Genomic DNA, 23,729 nt, shown 5'->3' on the forward strand with positions numbered 1-23,729 from the left:
TGTTCAGCTTCAACATAACATAAAGTGACAAGTGAGAACATTTTTATTTCAGCGTATCACATCATCTGGGTAACACTGATCTGAGTGTATGTACACAGCCACCCACCAGGTCCATAACAGACATGGTAGTAAAACTCTGATTCGCACTGTGGAGATAGAATACCTATTTGGCCTCATGCTACCCTGCATAGGATTTGGCACATTAAACTCTATCTGAAAGCAAACTGGCTTTATGCCTTGGTGTGTGTGTGTGTAAAAATATGAGTGTGTATGTGCGGTGTGGTTCAGGATGCATTAAGCTTATACATAAGCTTTAGGGATGTATTCCAGCTACAATCTGGCCTGTGATTACCCTAATCCTGATTTAAGACGCAGTGCATATCTACTTCTTGTGCTTTCCCATACACAAAGAAACAAACTGACATTTATGCAGTGTCCCTCATTCTTAATTAAGGGTGACTCCTATTCTGTTCTCTTCTCTAATCTGAAGAGGGGAGATGGACAAGACAGACAGACTGTGCTGGCGTGGGTTTCCTGTCAGCTTTTGTACCTGTGCTATATAAAGAGCTGCTCCCAATTGGTCTTTATTTTCCTCACTTTTCATTTTCTTAAAAAAAAAAAAAACTCACCGTGGTTGAGAGTGTATTTAACAGTGACCGGTTAATAACATCACATTAATTATTTTCCTAATTATTTGGAATGCAAAGTCAAAATATATGAAAGTTTTATTTTTCTGATTTGCTAATAAAATATTTACAAGTATGCTACTTTAAAACGGGATCTATGCACATACAAGCTAAATAATAGAAGTGATAAAAAGACACTTTTTTTTGATAAGCAGATATGAAAGATTAAAATTCTGTGATTAAATTAGAATTCTGTAATACTGTAATTGCTCCAGGGTGACTGAATACTTACTATACAGACAGCTTTATGTTAGGTGGCCTCAAACTACCCATTATGAACAAATCATTATGAAGTGTGTTATTTTTTTTTCCCATCTGCTTGGGGATGGGAGATCAACTCATATTCCTTTAAGCAAAAAAACATACTTCCAAAACGGAGTGATAAAAAACGTAGGCACGTCAGAATATTTGCGGCAGAAGATGCGTCTGTCAACACCACTCCTAGCCAGTCCAGAGACAAGACGCAAAATCAACCTGATCGACTTCAGTCAGAGTGACTTATTAGCAGCCGATCCCAGAGTTCAGCCAGGATCTTTTCCCTTTCAGTATTCCACTGTCACGGCTTTGGTACGGAGGTACTCGTGAAGCGCTTCCTCACCTGAAAGGAAATACAGATCAATACACAAATGCAATATGGATCAGTATTTTATTTTGCATTTAAAATTAGAATCTGACCACATCCTGACCGGATTATAAAAGTTACTATAAACTGCATTATAAACATGAAATGCATGTCTATGATAATCATCACTGTATATAATAACGAGAAATACTGAGTGCAAATTAAAATAAATCTTGCATTTGTTTTGAGGTTCCAGTGAATTAGGTAGCAGATTATACACTTACGGGCATAAAAGGACAAACATTTAAAGACAAAGTATCGAATGAAGACTAATAAACTCGGTGCTTGCGAGATGCCCACTCACCCAGGTCCTTGCCGAAGCCTGACTGTTTGAAGCCACCGAAGGGCGCGGCCACGTCGGTCTTGTTGTAGGTGTTGACAAACACCGTTCCGGCCTCCAGTCTCTCACTCACATACATGGCTTTGTTAATGTCTCGAGTAAAAACGCCGGAGGCCAGGCCAAACTCGGTGTCATTTGCTCTGCTCAGAACACCATCTACATCACTGTTGTGAGAGGTGGAGAGAGAGAGAAAAAAGAGATTAGGAGAAAGCCATTTTAGTGTGTTTACAGCAAGTCTAAATGATCGTTCTCTGTCACATTACTATTGGGGAAATGTATTTGAGAGAGGAACTCACCCATCCTTAAATTTGGACACTACCATGATGGGGCCGAAGGACTCCTCTTTGGCAATGAACATGTGATCTTCCACATTTGTAAACACTGTTGGCTCCATGAAATACCCTGTGGGCAGACACACACACACACACAAAGACGGCTGTAATCAAAAGCCGCTGTAAGAGACATTATCATTAATAACAACTGATGATAACAACTAAAACTAACTTACATAATAGTTTATATTATTAAATAACTGAAGTGTCAGGTAAGTTCTAAAACTCTCTCTCTCTCTTTGGACTTGTTTGATCTGATCTATATATGGGTGTTATGTAAAATTCCGACAGGCAGGCACTTTGAATTTTCATACAAATGTTCTCTCACTAAAACTGGACTAACCTGACTTATCTCATGCACAGATACTTCCCAGGCTTTGCTGACATAAGATATGTTCACTGGAGTATTTCAGTAGAAAAAAGCAGGGAAAGAGGAGAATGAGCTCACCTGGTCTGTCAACCTGTCGGCCCCCGTAAACGAGTGTGGCCCCCTCTTTCACTCCGATCTCACAGTATTCCACCAGTTTGTCCAGGTGAGCTTTGTGGTTCTGGGGACCATGATCTGTAGACCGGTCAATTGGGTCTCCTATCTTCATCTTCTTAATCTCCGCTACCTACAAAATGGACTGCTTTTAACAGTGTGTACAAGCCTCTGTGGAAAAAAAAGCCCTCATAGTCTTGTTAACGTAGTGGAATCTCTTGACAGTATTTTAGACGTTACTGAAAACAGTTCTATTAAAATGATTATTGTTCTGGTGAGACTGAATTCCTTTGCCTTTTGTCTCTGTTTGCCCTCACTGTGATACCCACCACTCTACTAATATACTCGTCATGTATGGATTCTTCCACAAACAGCCGTCCTGCTGCAATGCAGTTCTCTCCCTTGTTGAAGAACACAGAACTCATACCCTGCAGGGACACACAACACACGCACATATACAAACAAAGAAAGTCAGACACGTTGGGAACTGACTAGTTGGTTGGCTATGCCATGAAGCAGAAATCTGAGTTTTCTCTTTCTCTCACCATTCTCACTGCTTTGTCCATGTCACAGTCACTGAAGATGATGAGGGGGGATTTACCACCAAGCTCCAGGGAGACTTTCTTCAAATTACTCACTGCACAGCTGCAAGAGCGCACAAACACTCAGTGCAGTGTATACAGAGGATAAACTGAGAACAAACACTCAGTGCAGTGTATACAGAAGACAAACTGAGAACAAACACTCAGTACAGTGTGTACAGAAGACAAACTGAGAACAAACACTCAGTACAGTGTGTACAGAAGACAAACTGAGAACAAACACTCAGTACAGTGTGTACAGAAGACATACTGAGAACAAATTCTCAAACGGCACTGTTGTTATCGTAATACACCCTTGCTAATATCACCGGGGATAATATAATTAAGGAAGCCTGAGCATCAAGAGGACGCCTTATGTTTCACTCCGTTACGAGTCGTGCTGACATTACCTCTTCATGATCTGCTTGCCAATAGGGGTAGAACCAGTGAAGCCCAGTTTACGAATGTCAGGATGATCAGACAACCTCTGTCCAACCAGGCCACCTGAGACAGCAGGAATTAGTTATTCTCCACAGTTTATTCCCAGTCTGTAACTGTTCCTGCCATTTTGTCCCCTTTCCATCCCAATTTAGTTGTGGCCAGTTCCCTTTTAGAACTCTAAGGGTTTGTATCTGCTATGGAATACCAGGACACAGAAAGTCTTATTGCGTTTTGATTTGAATATGCATTTCAGGGAGAGTAATGGAAAAAGAGGAAGCAGGGTTATGATGACTGAAGAGCCTTGAGTAGTGACCTGCAGAAGTGGTGAGTAGCAGCGTGTTTACCTGATCCAGGTAGAATGTTGATAACACCTTTAGGAATGCCGGCTTTCACAGTCAGCTCTGCAAACTTCAGCGCAGTCAGAGGAGTCACCTGGACGAAGGGGCAGACAATATCTTCTTTTTACCTGCGTTTGTGTGTGTACTTGCATACGCAGCGTGTGGACGTGAATGCGTGTGTGTGGGTGCAGAGAGCTGTTATATTTGAGGCACCGCGTGTATGCGTGCACTACCTGTGCAGGTTTCAGGACAAGGGTGTTTCCAGCTGCCAGACATGCTGCACTCTTCCAGGCTAACATCATCAGAGGGTAATTCCAGGGAATCACAATGGCACATACGCTAACAAAGAGAAAATACACATTAGTACACACACATGCACACACAACAACTGAGAGAAAATAGACATTAGCAATATACATGCAGATACACTACAAAATTACTCAAAGAAAGAGAACTCACCATAAGAGTGGTTACACGCTGACATTTAAAGACACACTTATGGAAACACACTCACACTCACCCAAGAGGTTCTTTCTTAGTAAAGGTCAGATTGCGATTGGGCCGGGCCTGATTGATTGGTATCGTCGTGCCCTGTGGGTACACAAGCAGCGACTTGTCATTAATAGCAAATAACACAAAAAGAGATTCTGAAAAGTGTACCATAGACCTGTGAAACACTACATTCACACTAGGAAGGACTGCACGTGCACACACACACACACACACACCTGGATCTTGTCACACCAGCCAGCGAAGTATCTGAAGGTCTGAATGGACATGCCCACGTGAGTCTTGAGGGCCAGAGTGTACACAGCACCTGAGTCAATGGCCTCAATGGTGGCCAGTTCCTCCTGATGCTGCTCCATTAAGTCAGCTAGACTGCAGACAAAGACAGTCATCAATATGTGTGTGTGTTTGTGTGTGTGTACACTGAGAATGGGATATTCTGAATGACTATGTTCAATGCTTTAATATTCCAGAGGTGATCTGTAGATGAACTAGGATTTTGACCTGCTCAGAGTAAACTTCATCGAGGTCACTGTTAGTGATCTTGTTATTGTTTATGTTATTATCTATAGAAAAATCGTTGTAAATGACAAGTGGATTTATTTTCATCGGTCCCTTTTAAATGTCTGACTGTGGCTGTTGCATGACTGTTGGCAAGAAAATACAGATGGAAATGCTGAGACAGGATAAACATGTTCAGAAACTGACGTGTTTGGGGAAAAAAAAAAACTGTAGTCCACTTACACAAACTCTGCAGCCTACCTCTGCATATTTATAATTCACTATGTCTTCACTTCACTGAAAACAGCTGCATTCTGTTTACTAACACAGTGCTGTGTAACTGGTATTGTCAGTTTTCAGTTCTCTGCAAGGTCCCGCTCGGTACTGTAAGGTAATGGCAGTAACAGAACGTACTTGTAGAGCAGCCTGCCTCGGTCACGAGGATTCATTTTGCCCCAGGGTCCATTCTCAAATGCCTCTTTAGCTGCGCTCACTGCACGGTCAACGTCCGCCACTGAGGCATAGGCGACTTTACAGATGACCTACAGGAGAGAGGAAAGACGTGTGCGTTTGCGCAGGAAGGGGTGTGAATGTTTTGTGTGTGTGTGAAGGTGTGTGTGAGTGGCGAGGACTCACTGAGCCATCTGTGGGATTCACAGTGTCGTAGGTCTTTCCGTTTTCCGCATCTTCAAACCTTCCGTTGACAAAACACTGGTACGGCATCTTCAGGCTCATGTTATTCACATCTTTAGTTGCCTAGAAACAGAGATGACAAAAGCATGATAGTACGAAAAAAACATTTCACTGAATAAGAAGTGTCCTAATCATATGTATTGTTAAAAAGAAGCATTTCATGGACAGAGTAATGAGATGAGAGAGAGAGAGAGAGAGAAAGAGAGAGAGAGAGAGAGACTTACATAATCAATAACCAGTTCCTCCTCCTGATCCTCTCCACGGAGGCGACGCACAAACATCTGGATAAAATCCTGGAACGTGGTGGCCATGTAAACATCTTCGTTCTGCAGTTCCACACCCCCACACTTCTGCTTAATCTCCTCCACCAACCTAACCAACGGGATTCAACACACTTCAGCGACTCTCAAAGCCTCTCACAGTTCAACTAAAATCACTATTCAGCAAAACACACAATTCAACACCACAAAACTACAGACAAAATCTGCTCGGCATAAAGTTAATGGACAGAAAGATGTAGTGAATTGTTGACTTAGCAGAGGGAAAAGACATTCATTTTTTGCACTTTAAAAGAACGAGTGTTTAGGCTGAGGCTCGAACTCACCGGACAACATCCATAGACGCTGCTCCAGATTTGAAAAAATCAGTCGTCTCCTCAATCGCTGGAACGTTGCTCAAAATGCCTTTCCAGATCCCCTAAAGAAAAAAATCAAAGAAAACAAAATGAGTGGACATATTCAATCTCTTCCTCTCTTACCTGCTCACTCTCTTATTCCCTCACTGTCTCTCTAATACACACCCTGATCTCCTCGGCCATCTTCCGCTCCTCCTCGGTGAGCTCCACGCTGGCGCTCTCTCCTGAGGAGAAGTACTTGGCTGCAGGGATCATCTTTCCGTCCTCAAACTGCAGGTTCTTCACCTGAAGCTACACAGCCATGACACAGAGAGTAGAAACATACACACTTGATATGTTTTAACATATGTGAGATGAGAAGATAGTGACCCCTCACTTTAGGTTGTTCCTGTGCAGCCAGTAATAACACCTGTCACCACTAAATCATATGCTTTAGTGAACAGTGACACTCATGCAGCTGACACTTGGGATGCTTGTCTAATAATTCTATCTGTAATGTCTTTGATGTTTTGATGTGTGACATTTTACATTTATAATCCAGCAATTTCTGATTCATTTTAAGCTTTTGTTCACCCTTACAAAAAAAATGATTCCAAAAGGGTTCTTCTTACAGGGGGAAAGGTTTCACTAGGGGAACCTTACTTTTGAGCTTTGGGTTACATAATCACACGGAGATCGAGTTAATTAATCATCAGATTTTTGCAGTTGCGATGCATAATAAAACTGACATTTGGATTAATCATATCGAACAACTTCAGCCACTACAGTGGAATTTCAGGGCTATCTGCTGATAAACTATCGTTCCCTTGGACTGCACAGCTAACAAGTAGCAAGCGTGTTGTGAAAGACTGTTTTGCCACTGGAATCTCACAAACATATGTGTGTGAATGTTGGTGACAGGTGGTGTCAGTGTAGAGCAGGTCTGTGTGAGTGAGAGAGAGTCTTACTGCTTTCCCGTCGGTGCCAAACAACACTAGGCCTGAGTTGGTAATTAATCCAGGTTGACTGGCTCCTTCCACCTCTACAGGTTGGCCAGATGGTGCAGAGCCACTCAGCAAAGATGATCCATACAGAGTCACCACCTAGAGAACACACAAACAGACACACACAGATACATGTTAGTAGGCAGGGACAGTTCCACAGTGATGTAATGTGAGGACCAGGAAAGACACCCTATAGATGTGTATTTTAGATGTGAGCACAGGTTTAATTTGACTATTGTCTTTGTTATCACACCTTTTATGTCTTCGCCAGTGCTCAACACACCCTTAATTAGTTAAATGAAGACAAAAAGCTCAAGAAAGCGTACTTTCCTATGAGTCCCAAAGACTGAGTCTGAGAAGCAGCTGTTTACTGTATTCTAAAAGAGCTGAAACATCCCTGCTTCTTATCAGTACATTCTGTTTGTACACAGAGAGTAACACATGCAACTAATGAAGTGGAAGGGCACAATCATTCAAACTGAGTGTTGCATCTGATGGAGCAATGTGCTTCCACACTCTCTCTATTTATTTGATTAAGCAGATACTCTCTTCATTGAATCAGTGCCTGATCTGAGTATCAGGTTTCCTCGAATATTGAGATCACTTAAAAGTGTAAAAGTCTTAAAAGTATCGAATAATGTTTAGGATAATGTTTTTTTTTACAACTGTATTCTTAATTGATCACACTCAGATCACTGCTGAGTATAATGATGAGGAAACAAACCTAATAGGTGTGAGTGAGATGTGACTGTGCGTTTTTTTTGAAACCACACCTGTCCATCAATGACGGCCCAGGCTCCTGGAACTTTATCATGGCCACGGATCCAGTTATGGATGGCTTCTGCTGGCTGTCCCATGTTTGCCTGTACAGAAAAGGGAGAGAGAGAGAGAGAGAGTGATAGCTGCCCTTACTTCCCCTCTTCTCATAATTTTCGAGGGACAGTTCCAGCAGCTGGTTCACATTGTAGCTGGTTGGCTGCGCCACAACCCACGAGGACTCAGCCGGTACCAAAAATAACGTTACACCATGAGGACTTGGCAGACTCCCTGGCTTACGCACGCATGCTAACACCTGTCCCCTTAATGTACCCCACCCCCAAAACACACACACACACCCCCTAGTGAACTGCCCTACAGTAACCCTGAAGGTTTGTGAGGACGACAGGAATTTTCCAAATGTGTGCACGTGTATTTAAGATCCCGTAAGGGTACTTGTGTACAACACAGTGCACTGTCTGATTTAGAGCATTATATAAACACTTTATAAACATCTTATTAAAAACAGACAGTCTGACACAAAATGAATTCTCATAGGAAACATGCAAAAATTAAGTCGGTTCAAGTCTTTTTTAGTTTTAATTAAATTATGAAGGGGGCAAGATGATTTTCACAACACTACTCATTGAGAAAAAGACAAGTTTGCTCAGATGTGTATGTCTGTCATACTTTAGCATTGGACTTCTTCTGAATGCCCTCATAGCTGGCCCCTTCCTCAGGCTGTGGGATCTTGGGAGCTTTGCCATCAGCTATGAGCTGCACAGATTCCACCTTTTAACAGACACACAAAAACACAGTCAACATAAGAGTAAGGATACATCACCCATTTGATATTCACAGGTAATAACTAGGGTAATGCTAATTATAGTCAATGACAGAGACTGTCAGAACCAGCCAGGAGGGTTAAATGTGGGAAACAATAGCATGGTAGGTTTCTGTTCACACATGGTGTGCCAAAATGAAAACATGAGATCAGAAAAGGATGAGAAGTCAGAAGTCGGGTTGTTATGGTTACCATGGCTTTGATGCCCTCAGGGAAGAGGAAGCGGTTGTAAAGGGTGTCAACAGTATCATTAGGTTCCACAGCACATTCCCTCTGCAGGAGGATGGGGCCAGTGTCCAAGCCATCATCCGCCCAGAAGATAGAGAAGCCTGCCTTCTTATCACCTTCAATCAGCGTCCTACAGCGCACCACAAAATATGGTCAATCAGAGATCCGCACAGCAGCACAAAACACGTTCAATCAGAGAACTACACAGCACCACAAAACACGGTCAATCAGAGACCTACACGGCACCACAAAACACGTTCAATCAGGGAACTACACAGCACCACAAAACACGTTCAATCAGGGAACTACACAGCACCACAAAACACGTTCAATCAGGGAACTACACAGCACCACAAAACACGTTCAATCAGGGAACTACACAGCACCACAAAACACGTTCAATCAGGGAACTACACAGCACCACAAAACATGTTCAAGCACCGGTTTAACAGAAACCTGATGCTAGTACTTTCAAATACACTCATAACACTCTAAAATCAAGTACTTTGATCAGAAATACATTAGGGGTATTTGATTAACCATGCCCAAATGAGGCTTAGATGCTCCTGATACATGAAATATTACAACAAACACACTGCAAAGCCCTTGCGAGAAACTCTCTCAGAATTATAGAGCAAGTTTAAAACTGTTGTTTCCTACAGCGTAAAGGTTCCTAAAGATGCAGAGAGTTCATTTGCGAGTATACCCATTAACACCTATACTTCTAAAATTATGTGTGAAAAAACAATGCTGTATTTTCAAGACTGTGTTTACTTGGTGTATTGAAAAACAAAAATTAATTAAACTCTGATGAATTTTCTGCGAGGTTTGACTTTTTCGGTCCAGCCAGAATTTTAAAAGCACAGAAATAAGTCGAAGACAGGGAAAAAAAGACCTCTGTTGAAGTACCAGAGCAGGACCATCATTCAAATTCTTTAGACACATATTAAACCAAAAAAGAGGGAAAAATTCGCATCAGAGCTACGACCCTCCCCCACACACTGACCAGTTGATGGCGGAAGCTCCTCTGTGCTTGGGCAGGAGAGAGGGATGGTAGATAATGGAGCCATGTTTAGGGTGGTCAATAACATTCATGGGGATGAACTGGGAGCAGAAGGGCATGACATTCAGTTCCGCTCCCACCGCCTTGTAGGCTTCCACAACCTCAGGGATGGGCTTGCCCTTCACACGCCACCGGGGGAACTTAAACACCGGCGTGCCGTCCTTCTCCGCTGCTACCGCTGGGGACAGTCAAACGCCACATGACCAGAGTTAAGTCAACATCATAGCAGTAACAACACACTTTCTCAGTAGACTGTTGGCTGTGACAAGATGTAAGAGATCAAAACTGTTGAGATGTTCATATTCTGACCATATTGTTTTCTATGAAAAATACTGCTGCTTAATGTTTCTTTAACAGATGCTTAGATGAACTTATTCACAAGTTATTTCTCTAATACTTTTCTGTCCTGCATGTCTCCATGTGCACAGCACCCCCCCCCCCCCCCCCCCCCCCCCCCCCCCCCCCCCCCCCCCCCCCCCCCCCCCCCCCCCCCCTTCACAGACACACACACACACACACACGGAATGAATGTGTTTTATCTTTATCAGGGTTTGTGTCGATATATCGGAGAGAAGCTCCAGTTTTCCCCGGTTTCACCCGGATGAGGGCTGGCTTTGACTTACTGCTATCCTGGGGTAAAACATGAAACCTAAACCTGAATCCACCTGCTCATCATGCACACACACACACACACACACACACACACACACACACACACAAACACGCACAAACACATTCTGAAGTAGCATAAGTCACAAGAGGACAAGTTAAGCTGCGTGGGTAAAAGCAAGCTCTATCTGACCCTTAACTGTCCAGCTTTTAATGTGGAATCTTCAAAAATGGATATAGCCTCAAGCTGAAGTTCATGTTGTCTAACAAATATTTCATTCCAGTCCTGACACATAACTCACATAAAACAAAGATAAAATAAGAAATCATGAAGCACTGAAAGCTTTTACCAAACACGAAGCAGAATTCAGAGCTGGCCAAAAACTCAGGAATGTCAACAAGTAAATAAAATCATTAGAATTTCTCTATGAGTCTGAATTAACCTTTTGGTTGGCATATTTCTTTTTCATGACAATTATGTATGTCTTAGCTCTGCTTGTGAATACCCTTTTAATACAAAAAGTGCATGTTGTGCACGTTATGAAAGGTATGTGTCTGTGTTTGAGTGCGTGTTTTGTTTTGGTCTGATAATCTCTTTTGCAAACGCACATCAGAGAATGTGACCATCCAAAGACTTTTCACCTCATTGCCTCTTTCTGCTCTCTGCTGACACAATGAGGTTATTATACAGGACCAACAGGACACATGCCCCTAATAGATCTTCCCGTTCAAGCTTCACACAAACACTCTTTCTCTCTCTCTCTCTCTCTCTCTCTCTCTCTCTCTCACTCTCTCTCTCTCTCTCACACACACACACACACACACACACAGTGTTTATTGTGAGGACTCCACTGAGATTCAATCATTTAGATCATCTTAAATCCAAACAGAGGTCATTAAAAGGGGTAATGGGCATAATATGTTCCACAAATTTAAAAGATTAAATTACATAGTTGGAAATAGTGCATAAGAAAGGGTTCCTTACATTGACAAGACAGGCCAAGGGTATGGAAGACACAAAAAAAAAAAAAGAAAAAAAAAAAAGATCAGGTTCCTTATTTAGTCACTCACCCAATGGGTCTGCCTTGCCATCCTTATCAGGGACAGTGAACACACCCACCACCTTGTGGCCTTGCTGGCGAAGGTTAGTGTACACTTCCTGTCCAAACAGGCTCTGGCCAATCAGGGCCAGTTTCAGCTTATTTTGATAGTAAGTCTGTGTAAGATGAGAAGCAGAAAAGTTTAACTTTCAATGAATGTAACTGAAAAAAACAAAAAATCAGATCGTCCAATCAGAAAAGGACTGGGACGGACCTGCAGTTTTTTCTATGTTTCGCTTTCTGCCCTTACCGTAATACGTCAAGTTAAGTTATAAATGTAGCCTGTATTTCAATGTAGTTCTGTAGTTATTGCACATGTGTCTACAGGAGAGCCTAACATTAATGTCTCACGATTATTTTTTCTTTGTGGAGCATATTAAATGAGTTGCTATTATTGTTTCTTTACTCATTACAAAACATAGTGGCTTGTAACTTGAGTCATGTTACGCACTCTTACTCTGGTGTAATGTATCCAGCAGTCTAGAAATCATAGCAGCGCCAAGGTTGGAAAGTTACAGAAATGATCCTCGAGAGGGGAGAATTAAAATGTGCCTATCAACAGCAATCGTATATGACTACACAACTTCATGTCTCACGAGGTGTCATGGATTATTACTATAAATATCCCAGACACCTGTATGAGAGTTCAAAAACCGGATTTAGCAGTCACTCTAGCAAACGCTGTAGGCTAGTTTTCCAGAGGCCAACCTAAGTACTTCGTTATGACGGTGAAGATAAGCGTGAAACTTACTATAACACTGATCCACATTCGTCTGCAAATAGATAGGCGATTTTTGTTTTCTGCACATTGAATAAAAGCAGTTGTTCGTGTGACCTACGGTCGTATACAGGTTGTGAATAATGTGCTGAACGTTTAAAAACAAGATGCGAAAGTGCATAATTTACATGTTTCCTGCAATTTTTGCAGCCGTGACACGGGATAAATTCAAAGAGCAATTCCAAGATGACGGTAAACCTTTGGCAAACTACAGATATAGCTTCTTCAGTTTTGTCAAGTAGCTGTCTGGGGTCCTTTAACCCCCTTTAACTTGACATAGACAATAACCCAATATGCATAGTGGTTTTTGCGTCTTGCTGATGCAACTCGCTTAAGGGGTGTCCACTGGAAGTAATCCGACCGCATATGGTACGACCACAACGTGGCGAGTTAATTTCCCTCTACATTTCAAGTATAAATCTATTAGCTATACGCCTGCAGATCGTACACAAGCAACTTTGCATGCGCATGCAACGATATTTCATGAGCGAAGTAAAACTGAACAGTCAAACAATGAGCATGTCATTTACTGACAGGCTAATAGTTCGAGTCATTAAAGGGGAGACATAGTACTGTTATGTTTGAAAGGTTCCCCTGAGTGCACCATCATGAATTACTTCTCATTGACCGTGATCAGCAATTTAGTGATGTATCTCGCATAACTGCTTTTCTCATTCATACTCGCTTGAAGCACGAGTGAGACTGGGTAACAAAGATGAACCGTCAGCGCTACTCACAGAGCTTGTGGAAAATTTCCTAATGATCCTGTTAGCTGTCCACAACATGGCGCCAGATGTATAGTGCTGAAAATTAAAAAATCAAATTATTGGTCCGGCGTGTGCTGCGGTTATGCGCTCCGGGTGACGCACACCTGCCTTTGAATATATGACACAGTGGCAGCAGTTCAGACTTGCCACATCCAGTTTATACCCGACGTAGATCATTCAGAGGCAAGGCATCGTGCGTGCGCGTTCACGATATCACTCCCACCGCGATTTATTCGTCGGTTGGAGTTATATACTGACTACATCTTTTCTTTAAAGTGCTTGTAAATCGTCTGAATAAACAGTCTGATGTCTCAGATGTCTGATGATATGTTTTGTAGATGCAAGCTATGCTCTAGGCTCCAGTGCAGAACGGAAATTAGGAGGAAGTCCCGGGGTCCTGATCAGTAGTTGCTACGCAATGTCCATGGTATGCGCGTAACAGTAACAGACAGCCGGCCTCCTTGCAAACACGAGCAAATGGCTGTAACACTCTCTCTCTCTCTCTCTCTCTCTCTCTCTCGCTATGCACAATTTGCCAAGGCCAAACTATCACTATCAGAATTGTTCTTCTGAAAGCACCTACGTGCTGACCCCGATATTGAACTTCGGTGCGAAACTAGTACTGGATAGCTCCATCTGGATAGTGCACCAGTTTTAGGGCAAAGCACAGTTGCTCTTGATCTTCCGACGAGACGCCCAACTCGACTTAAGCGAGTTGTTCATCACATCTAGCACATTTAAAATTTTTTTTATACATATATATATATATATATATATATATATATATATATATATATAGATCTACTTATCTCTGATACACAAGTGTTTAAACATAATTATATGGCTATACATTTGAAAACATTACTAACAATACAACTGTGAGTGAATTTCCCGCTCTCTCTAGATCAACAAAGGAAGGGGGGAAACAGATCAACTAATACTACTTATACTTGTCTCTCATGCTTTTATACACAAAAAACTGCACCTGTTCTTAGTGCTGCATCTGACCTATAACCAAATAGGGTTGACACAAGAAAATCAAACAAAGGTCTATCCTCAGCCACACCAAACTGCCATAGACAGGATCTTTATGTTCAAAAGTTCACAAGGTTGTATCACAGCCAAAGAGCTGTTAAGGTTGATAAACCTGCTGACGGGGTGTAAAAACAAAACAAATAACAACAACAACAAAAAACCTTTAACGTTTTGGTTTTGCACTCATGTACCTCAAATGTTCTGGAGCAGGACCAGCCAAGTGTCATAAATACATTAATAAAAACATGCTTCTGCAAACAGATTATATTCTCTGTGATTTATGAAACATACCATCTATGTGTTGACATTGTGCAAGTCTTCTTAGCTTTGGGGCTATGATCTTTGACATCTAGTATCTCTGTATATTCTGGTTGTTTCTGTATTTTGTATGTGTTAGGATGGTGTTTCATATCTAATCATATACAAAACAACAGACATGAAAAAAAACTTCAATGTCATAAGCTTGGCTCTGGAATTACTGAGAAAATGTGTCTTTGGATGTCTGCATGTAACCCAGAGTAATTTCACTTTCAATTCAACTTGTTCAATGACGTAAACCCTAAATTGTGACGTTTATTACAGAATTATTTGAGTATTTGCTAACTACTTTAGGACTCACAAGTACTTTACTGAAAATGTGCCCTAAGAGGTCTGGTTAACACACAGTCTATTAAGAGTAAGACCAAACAATAGAGAGCAAAGATGTCAGGGAACAAAATGATTTATTGTGCATCATACAACATAACATCAGCTGAGGTCTGATAACATTAAAAGAGGACTTACAATAAGAGCACTGCTGGTGGATCTTAAAAAGGGTTTCTAACCTCAGTCCTCAGGGACTGAAACAGGAATGAGGACCAGTTCATGATCCATTCAGTCAAATGAATCTGAATTGCTTCGTTTTATCTGGTTTGGCATTGAGCAGTCAACGATAAATGGACCAAAAACACTGAACTGCTTCATTCATTCATAAAAATAGAAGAGAAAAGGTGCTTTTGTGATATCATTTATAAAGGTTTAGTTAATGTGAGTTAGGAGTGTAACAAGCTACAACAATCAGTCTACACCTGGTGTTAGATTTTCTAAAGCCTGTAGCATTTTTCTGCACAAAGCCCAGACTGTTCACTGCTAGCATACACCCAGACTAATCCCTGGCTCCGTTCCTTGTTTGACAGGGCTATTTTTAATTGGTGCCTCTAGGGAACATCCCTAAGTGGTCAAAACTTGAAAAGTGGGTTTCAGTGTCACAGTAAACACTGCATTTGTGTAGTCTTGACATTTGTTGCACATTTGAAAAATAGAAAAATAGACAGAAAAACATAGAAAAAATGATGGGATGAACAGTATTTTCTTACTTCTGAATTTTCCCCCTGTTTTCATGAGCTCCCAAAGTGAACATAATGCACTGGTCAAAACTATAGTTCTGTTAAATTTCCAACTTTACAAGCACATCTGGAATGACAAGTGGACTGATTCTGTTTCCAGTATTGCCATACATTTTCTCATTCGCATACCTGATCATTCAAAACCAGAGAACTAAAACAACAGAAGCCAGGACGGTGTCAGAACTGAACAACCTCAATCATTTTTCAGCTACAAATACAATGAGTGAAGGGGGTTGGACTAATGCCACTTTCCCCTGAATGTGCGTGCAGGAGAATCCCTCAATTTAGTGTCAACAATCCTACCAATCACATGCCATACAGAGCTTGCTCTCCCACAATGCTCTGGAGCAACACCAGAGCTGCCGCCAAAGACTTTACAGGAAGCGGATACCAGCCCCAAACTGAACACCATCGCATATCCTGCAGGAAGACAGGAAATGATGTCACAAGCATTCTGCCACCATGAAACAGCATCACAGCAATGATCATTAAGTCATTGACAGACCCTGAAAGCACTGAGACCTAGTGAGAGAAGGAAAACTTTCTCTAAAATTAAACTGTTTGTCCCCTTGTTCGCTCTCCCCTTAACTGTGTGTGAAGAGTTACCTGTCACCACTTTGCACACCCATAGGGATACAGTAGTTCAGCTCCAGCCGGGCAATATTTCCCAGTTTTAACACAATGCCTGCTCCATACGACCATCGAATGCACTCTGCCAGCTTCTGTAGGTGGGCCCGTGGACCTTCACCTAGCCACACACACACGCACACGCACACACACACACACACACACACACACACAGTTAAGCACCTCATACAGAATGAGGTAATACTGTAGCTATGTAATAAATAAAAACTATAATCCAAGACTATTTTGAAGAGAAAAGTAATTTGAGTGGACAGTAGGAGAGCAGCTACACCACGCTCTAATGACTTAAAAGTAAAGATAAGGTGCCACCTTGTGGATGATTAGTCATATTACAAATGAACAGAATACATCTTAACTTTTTTCCCCAAGGCTTTTTTTTTAGGTCCAGTTACTTAAGAGTGACAGTTCTATACCAGCACAGCTGGTTCTGTCTTATCATATGCAGTAAGACAAAGTTAATCTGATGTTGTGGATTACCAACCTTCCCAGGTACAATAAAAGGTTAAGATCTGAGAGTGGTAGACTTGAGATAGAGTTTACTGTCTCAGCTTAATAGATAGATCATTTTAATAGATAAGCTTGGGCATGTCTTGGGCACTGATCACTGGGGTTACTGAAGTGCAATGATTGAGGTAAATAAATACCATAGTTGAGGTTGCATAAGTTTCCAGCATTGAGGAAGAAGTGAGTCCTGAAGAGATCTGCGAGGCCGCCACGGCTGGAGCGGAAGGGGAGGGGAGTGTACAGGTGGATCCCACCAGCCCAATATGCCTCTCCCCCGAGGTAGTCCCCTGACCAGGGAAAAGCACACAGGTAAGAACTGAAAGAACTAAAGTGCATTTATCATTTCTGGACACAAATTTGTACAGTTAAAATGTTAGTTACAATTTCTTTTGAAGATTTCACTTTTTGCATGACATGACTCACTACTACCAAATAAAGAAATAGCCCGAAACACAACCAATGTCCTATGTTGATTCGTTAACACTAATCCATACTATTACCACTGAAGAAATGTTGCAATTCTCTTAGATTTGTACGCTACAGCAAAGGGCACAGGAGCTAACCTTCACTCTGAGGACCGATGCTGTACATCCCAAACCCTCTCACACTTGTTGGACCCCCGAGGTAAAACCTGGCAAAAGAACACATCTACTCTTTAACAAAGGCATATGTATCATATATGAATGCACACATAACATGGTACCCTATTCTGACATCCACCAGTTTCCTATTCCTGAGACAAGAGATGGCAGAATTAATGCTAATGCACACACTCACCTGTCAGCAATAGAAGTGGGTTGGCCTCCAATGGGAAAAAGCATTCCTCCCCACAGGGAGGCAGAGAGAACCTAAATGTGTGTTTATGGTAGTTAAAGGAAAAAGACACAGTGAAAAGATTAGAAAACAATCAAGAAAACATGTCGGTGCTCTGTGTATGGCTCTCTGTAGACATGCACTACAGCCAAGGACAACGTTGTCAATCCACTCTATTATTTGTAATGGAACTGTAGAATGAGGTCATGACTGAAAAGCTTCATGATTCTTGAGTGCCAAGAAAAATCATTAGCTAGAGAAACTTACAGAACCCAAGATGAACGGTTTGTTTAACTGCAGCTCAAAGTCTTCCTTCAGAAAACTAGCGTCTCCTCCTGTATAGCCAGCTAACTCCTAACATCATAAAGAAACCACAAACAAAACAACATTTTTTTTCACATATCAATATATAAAAAGTGATTCACTTTCTACTGCCTATATTACATAAACGTGTTATGTAACACAAAGAACATATTCATTACTACATGTAACTCAGGGATAACTGTCGAACCAAATATACACACACAGACACACACGCACACACACCTGGTTGATTCGTAGCAAGGCACCTTTCTTAGGAAGAATGGCAGAGTTCCTAGTGTCTATGACCATGGTGTGCTGCAGTGGGACCGAAAGACACGAAACTTTAGAGTGACAGAAACTGAACATTATGTCTACCAAAAACATCATTACTCAGGTAGAGATCTGTGCTCAGGCTCAGATTACCACAGAGGAACGGAAAGGCCTTTCAACTGTTCATCAGCTGTTGTACAAACAACATCCCTTTATCTCAATAGTTATCAGGAGCCTATTTTATTACATAAATCTGTTCTCCTGTATTTGTCTTCAATGAAGCAATAATACAGCCACTGACATCTGTAATATCAGTTTGTTGTTTGCTGTTGTTATTATGATGACAATTCTTTGCGGCAATGAAAAAATAATTATTGTTTAGGTAAAATAATTTAATATTTTCAGTTATTGGAAAACAAATTAGACCAAACACATTTAGACAGAAATGACTTTCCCTCTATAGAATACGTTTCGAATCTTTGTACTGTGACTTACTGGAAAACCTCTACATACAGAATAAATATGCATGTATAAATCTATATGAAATATATATGAGATATCTCGTTCAATATTTTGTGGACTTTTGTAACTGCGCTAAGATGAAAAAATGTATAAGCCTCTAGACAGACATACAAATAGTGTTTGAGATGTCAGACATCGGAGAGACAGGAGGGTCTATGTACCGAGAGTGCAGATTTGAGGGTGTGGCCACTTTCCTCTCGCACAGCAAACGAAGCACTACGCGCAAGGCAGCCAAGCTCTCTCCACACACCCTCCCATTTTAGAGTATGGTCTGTCATCCACAGAGGAAACTAATGGACATAGGCATTTTTCAGCATTAGAAGTAAAGCATTTAAAGTTTTGTTACTCGACATTGTTGTAAGAGTATTTTACATGAAATTAATAAATGTGATATAAATACATGGATTTAATGAACAGAGCAGTTAAGGGTCTGATATTAAGGATACGGTGGAGATGACTGATGGATGCTTACGTTAAGTTCTGTGGATATACCCCTGTCAGTCTCTTTCAGGGAGCTCCATGGAAACTGGCCGGTGACTTTATACAGGTTTAGTGTGAAACTTTGGAAATGAAGAGAGACAGAGTATGAGATCACAGCACAGTCTCCCTAAAATGCCTGACTGACATTTCTGGGTTCAGCAGTAAAACATGACACAAACATTCTGGATTGTGTGTTGAAATACAGACTATGTAATGATAGGAAAATGTTTCTGATCTCTGTGTTATTTCTACAGCTTAGGACATTTTCAAGAAAATGACTATCATTAGATTAATAATGGTCATTCAATAAAATACTGTTACACAACTGCATCCAGCACTAACTGTGTTCCATATCAAAACATTAGCATTTGCTTCAACCATATGCAGCAATAGCTGAAGCACACACATACAGCAAATACACTGTAAGAACCCTCATAAGTCACTGTCACTGTTTTTAGTCACTGTTGTATCTCACTGTAAGTGTGCAAGTCATGTGTTCAGAGTGAGGCTGGAGACTGCAGGTAACTGAGCCGGTACTATAGGGTATGGTATCTGTATTGTAGAGCTTGCAGAATTTCTATAAGCATCAAGAGGTTTGTATAAGTTGCACAACTACAAGGGTTTGCTGAGGTTGTAAAAATATGATGGTTTGTGGAGTTAATACTTGCGTTCGAAGCATCCGGGCTGAGGCTTAAAGAAAGACAGGCCATATGACGTCTCTTTAGTTCCATAGGAGAACTGGAAGGTGAGCTTTTCTCCACGGCCAAACATGTTAGGAAGTTTTATACCCAGGACCTAGAGGTCGCATAATCACAAACACAGACAGGTATGGATCCTGTATGAAAAAGATATATGAAAGTGTGTGGCAATGGTGCATTTATACAATATGATTTGATAGAGTCGGTGGAATTTAGTGGAGTCTACAATATTATTGTTGAGGTCTGTGTGTCTGCGAGTGAGAGAGAGAGAGAGTGAGAGAGAGAAAAAGAATGAGAGAGTGAGAGAGAGAGAGAGAGAGAGAGAGAGATGACTCTCACCATGCTTCCCTCGTTGTTCCCAACCATGGTGTTATAACTGCCAGTCAGCCGTTTCAGCTCCGTCACCTCAAATGTCACATCCAGACCATTAGGCAAAGCATCTGCACCTGAGCACCAGAGAAGTGTGGTGTGTGAGGTTTGGAAAAAAAAAAAAAGGAAAATAATCCTCAAACACATGCCTACACTCTAACACATACAGTAAAGGTACTACCTTCTGAGATGTCGATGATCACCTCTACCTCCTTAAATATACCCAAACGGAGCAGCCTCTGCCTGGCCTCATGAGACTTCTTCATCACCTATTCAGACAGCAGCTGTCAGGCCCTTGAACCACTGAATTTTACCAAGTTTGTGATGAGAATTCTCATACATCAAGGTCATTTGCTCTCTTACATCAACCAGGTTTTTGGCGTTGAAGACCTCTGAGATTTCATAACCTAGGTAATCCTCTTTAGTGCGTCCCAAGCCTTCAATGTTGACATGCTGGACAACAACCTAAAGAGTGACAAATGGTGATGGTTTTCCCCTATTTTTCATTAGACCTACTACACCATACAGTTGTTAACCTTCATCTAAGAAAATAGGACTTAAATTCTTCTAACTTATAAATCTTCCTGGCGAGTCAGACCACGCAATCACACGTTCTATGGTACTCACGTCTTTGTTTTCCAAAATCTCTTGCTTCGTTTCTTGTTGCACCTCCATCACATCCAAGTCATCCGGGTGAACGCCCAGGTCACGCCCTTGCATCGGCAAAGTGTCCATACTCTAAAGATGAAATATAACAACAGAGACATTACACATTAAAAGAGAGTTATGCAATATAACCTGCATGAGTAACACGTCAGTCGACTTTGCTGACACCAGTAAAAATAAAATGACAATGCCTCGCAGCAAACAGGTTAACCAACTTGTGGTTCATGTGGTATATGTTTATCTCTCTCTCGCACACAGACGCCCCCCTCCCCTCCCTCTCCAAAATATTTACTCCGCCGTTGTGGACGGACTATCTACCGCAGAGGACAACGCTATTCAGTATAAGCTAACGAGCTAGAGCTAGCCTCCTAAGAGACTTGTCACGAGAGGTCATCCAGACACACATCTTCCTAGCGACTTCAACAGAATATTAGTACCCTTGCATGCACTGTGCCCATGCTGACGCCTTGGATAATATATTTTCAGTATGTTATGGAGCGCTGAGACTGTCTTGAAAACAGCAAATATCGGACTTATTGTTCAGCAATGGACCCAGCCCCTTTCGAAGAAGACGCCATGACAATAAGCTCACAGAGGAGACTAAATAGTGATTGGTTAAATACACGTTGCGTCATTATAAACTGGGTGGAGCTTTTTCTTTGCAGCACGCGTCCATCAATTCATAACGTCCTATTCAATGTGTTGGTCAATGATTAACACGGGCAACTGATGACAGAAAAAATCAGAAAGGTGGAGAGCAGTGTGTCGCTGCTTGTCGGATGAACTGTTGTGTAGGTATGAGCGTACCGCGTAGAATTTCAAGGGCTTGAAGGGGGCAGATTTCGCTGCTCTCACTATGCATGGTTTGAACTCCAGTCATTTCTGTGACTGGGTTCTTGAGCAATACAAGCAACGAATACCTGTCAGGTGAGAAAATTCCTATGTTTTGCTTCCAGCTCAGAAACACTAATTTACAACTCAAAGTAAATGACCGTTAATAATAATAAAAGTCATAAAATACATAAATTAACTAACGAAAAAATGTAGTGGTGTAATGCTTTGTAAAAAAAAAAAAAAAAAAACACGCGTAATTGTCTTCGTTATTCTGTCACTCAGCACAGAAAAAAGAAAGGACACACAACACATAGTTCAACAAAGAATTTAAGTACAGTAAAAGAATTCAAGTGTAGTATAATGCCAGTGTTGTGAAGAATGGCATGCTATGATCTAGGACTAAGGATGTATAGGTGTTGGTTTGTGCTATGCATCTCACTCCATGACTTCCAGCGGTGTGGTTTCAATAAAATTATTGTGGATTTTGTTGCATTTTAATAAACGTGAGAGAGAAAATGGGTGGTCAAAATTGGAGTTTGTCGTTTTTCTTACCTGCAGTAAGGCAACTGAAATGTATTTACAGTATGTTTTGTATGTAGAGATGGCTTAGTTTCAGCTGTATCATCTTTCAGCAGCAGATGGCAGTATCATCTCAATTTGTGTAATAATTTCTTGCGCAATTGTAGGAGCATCTCAAATTGTCCAATTCTCTGTCGAACTGTTGAACGCTGACTGGTGAAAAAAGGTTACTTAAATAGTCATGTAGTCATTGTAAATCCGTGCAATCCAAAAATGTAAACGAGATGATCTAAGAGTTATCTAGGTAATTAAAAAAGCGAAGTGTGGGTTATTGTAAAATAAAGCAAAATGTTTTTGTCTTTTTGCCAGCCTTTTATAATTCTGATGTAACAACAGACTGACCTATGAAAGAATATTAAAGAAAACCAGTTCGTGAAACAATGTGTCCTCACTGAAGTGGCACACATGGCTACACATGGTCTGTAACATTTAACGCGCACATCGGCATTGCTCCGTGTCAATACTGAGAGGGGAATAGTTATTGATTAAGTTAGTAAAGGGAAGCTCGTCTCATCCACTCTAATCAATGGGGACGGCGCATCTCTCTCTCTCTCTCTCTCTCTCTCTCTCTCTCGCCCTCTCGTTCTCCCTCGTTCACCCGCTCAGTCTCTCTCTCTCTCCCCCTCTCTCTCTTTCACTCCCGCACCCCCGCTTCTTACACCTCCAATCTCCTCCTCAAATGTGTGCAAACCAATCAGCGGACGTCGTGCGGCTTCGAGGTCTTGCCGTTCTCGCTCAGTGCCAGTACCAGAACAGTCCTCTTATCAAAGAAACCCATAATCAGAAAACTGCATTCAATCACAGCTTTTTACCATGGGAAATGCTTGTTTTTCCTGGGACGTATGTTTGTTTTTCGTCCTCATAAATACTTGTGGGGCAATGGGAAATGTCGAAGTCGCAGGTATGCACTTCCATTCTTTCTCCCTTTCTCTCCTTCACTATCTCTCACATCATATTAAGATAAAAAAAAATCTTTCAACATGTTCTCCTATGAAGCATTTGTCTCAATTAACAAAATAAGTACCGGCTGCTGTTTTTCAATAATAATAGTTTTTTTTCTTGCATGCATTTTTGCACATGGTAATGTAACTGAAATGTAGACCAACTGATGATGAATCAACTTCTAGGATGACTGTCTTCATCCCGGTGACGCTTTGGTTAAAACCTGGAGGGTAATCATTAATCAGAATAAGCAACGCGCTTGCTGTTTCGCAGATAAAAAAAAGTGAATGCTAAACTGTTAAAGTATATTTTGTCTTAACTAAACTGTAGGTATTTATTGTACGCCGGTGTAATATTTTGCTTTTTGTAACGTGTGATGTTTAAGTTTTAAAAGGGT

The 23,729-nt window shown here is 41.3% G+C and overlaps 3 protein-coding genes across 4 annotated transcripts in view; 1 reads left to right on the forward strand and 2 right to left on the reverse strand.

The window, feature by feature from the left end:
- Positions 1–757: 757 nt before the first annotated feature.
- On the reverse strand, positions 758–13,317 carry aldh1l2 (aldehyde dehydrogenase 1 family, member L2). Its single transcript, XM_030768785.1, has 23 exons — positions 13,255–13,317; positions 11,711–11,855; positions 9,974–10,208; positions 8,932–9,097; positions 8,586–8,687; positions 7,913–8,002; positions 7,104–7,238; positions 6,322–6,447; positions 6,127–6,218; positions 5,747–5,894; positions 5,466–5,585; positions 5,244–5,371; positions 4,550–4,700; positions 4,342–4,412; positions 4,055–4,160; positions 3,828–3,915; positions 3,453–3,546; positions 3,007–3,106; positions 2,791–2,889; positions 2,429–2,594; positions 1,945–2,050; positions 1,613–1,812; positions 758–1,284 (listed from the first exon to the last, which is right to left on the reverse strand). Exons 1-23 carry the CDS (start codon positions 13,300–13,302, stop codon positions 1,229–1,231), a joined length of 2,772 nt encoding a protein of 923 aa, XP_030624645.1. The 5' UTR covers positions 13,303–13,317; the 3' UTR covers positions 758–1,228.
- A 1,794-nt stretch (positions 13,318–15,111) lies between these two features.
- samm50l (sorting and assembly machinery component 50 homolog, like) lies at positions 15,112–21,542 on the reverse strand. Its single transcript, XM_030775178.1, has 15 exons — positions 21,415–21,542; positions 20,939–21,049; positions 20,675–20,776; positions 20,493–20,580; positions 20,282–20,388; positions 19,909–20,039; positions 19,237–19,324; positions 18,926–19,054; positions 18,216–18,287; positions 17,937–18,023; positions 17,634–17,704; positions 17,420–17,487; positions 16,997–17,143; positions 16,311–16,452; positions 15,112–16,124 (listed from the first exon to the last, which is right to left on the reverse strand). The coding sequence occupies exons 1-15, from the start codon at positions 21,433–21,435 to the stop codon at positions 16,079–16,081; spliced, it is 1,410 nt and encodes a 469-aa protein (XP_030631038.1). The 5' UTR covers positions 21,436–21,542; the 3' UTR covers positions 15,112–16,078.
- A 1,661-nt stretch (positions 21,543–23,203) lies between these two features.
- Positions 23,204–23,729, forward strand: part of scube1 (signal peptide, CUB domain, EGF-like 1) — a 64,539-nt gene continuing 64,013 nt past the window's right edge. For both annotated transcript variants that reach the window (XM_030774104.1, XM_030774113.1), the window contains exon 1: positions 23,204–23,291. In XM_030774104.1, the coding sequence (XP_030629964.1) occupies positions 23,204–23,291 (88 nt within the window). The remainder of the gene's footprint in view (positions 23,292–23,729) is intronic.

This window comes from Chanos chanos, chromosome 1, assembly GCF_902362185.1.
Source record: "Chanos chanos chromosome 1, fChaCha1.1, whole genome shotgun sequence".
Classification (NCBI taxonomy): domain Eukaryota; kingdom Metazoa; phylum Chordata; class Actinopteri; order Gonorynchiformes; family Chanidae; genus Chanos; species Chanos chanos.

Excerpts from the sequence above, each read along its gene's own strand:
- aldh1l2 (XM_030768785.1), bottom strand. The coding sequence starts at position 13,302 with ATGTTGTGGACAGCTAACAGGATCATTAGGAAATTTTCCACAAGCTCT. Across the intron at positions 3,916-4,054 it reads TTGTCCTGAAACCTGCACAG|GTGACTCCTCTGACTGCGCT; the intron begins GTAGTGCACGCA and ends CCCTTCGTCCAG. Across the intron at positions 2,051-2,428 it reads CCGACAGGTTGACAGACCAG|GGTATTTCATGGAGCCAACA; the intron begins GTGAGCTCATTC and ends GTCTGCCCACAG.
- samm50l (XM_030775178.1), bottom strand. The coding sequence starts at position 21,435 with ATGGGCACAGTGCATGCAAGG. Across the intron at positions 19,055-19,236 it reads GTATATCCACAGAACTTAAC|TTTCCTCTGTGGATGACAGA; the intron begins GTAAGCATCCAT and ends TATGTCCATTAG. Across the intron at positions 18,288-18,925 it reads CCCTCAAATCTGCACTCTCG|CACACCATGGTCATAGACAC; the intron begins GTACATAGACCC and ends GTCCCACTGCAG.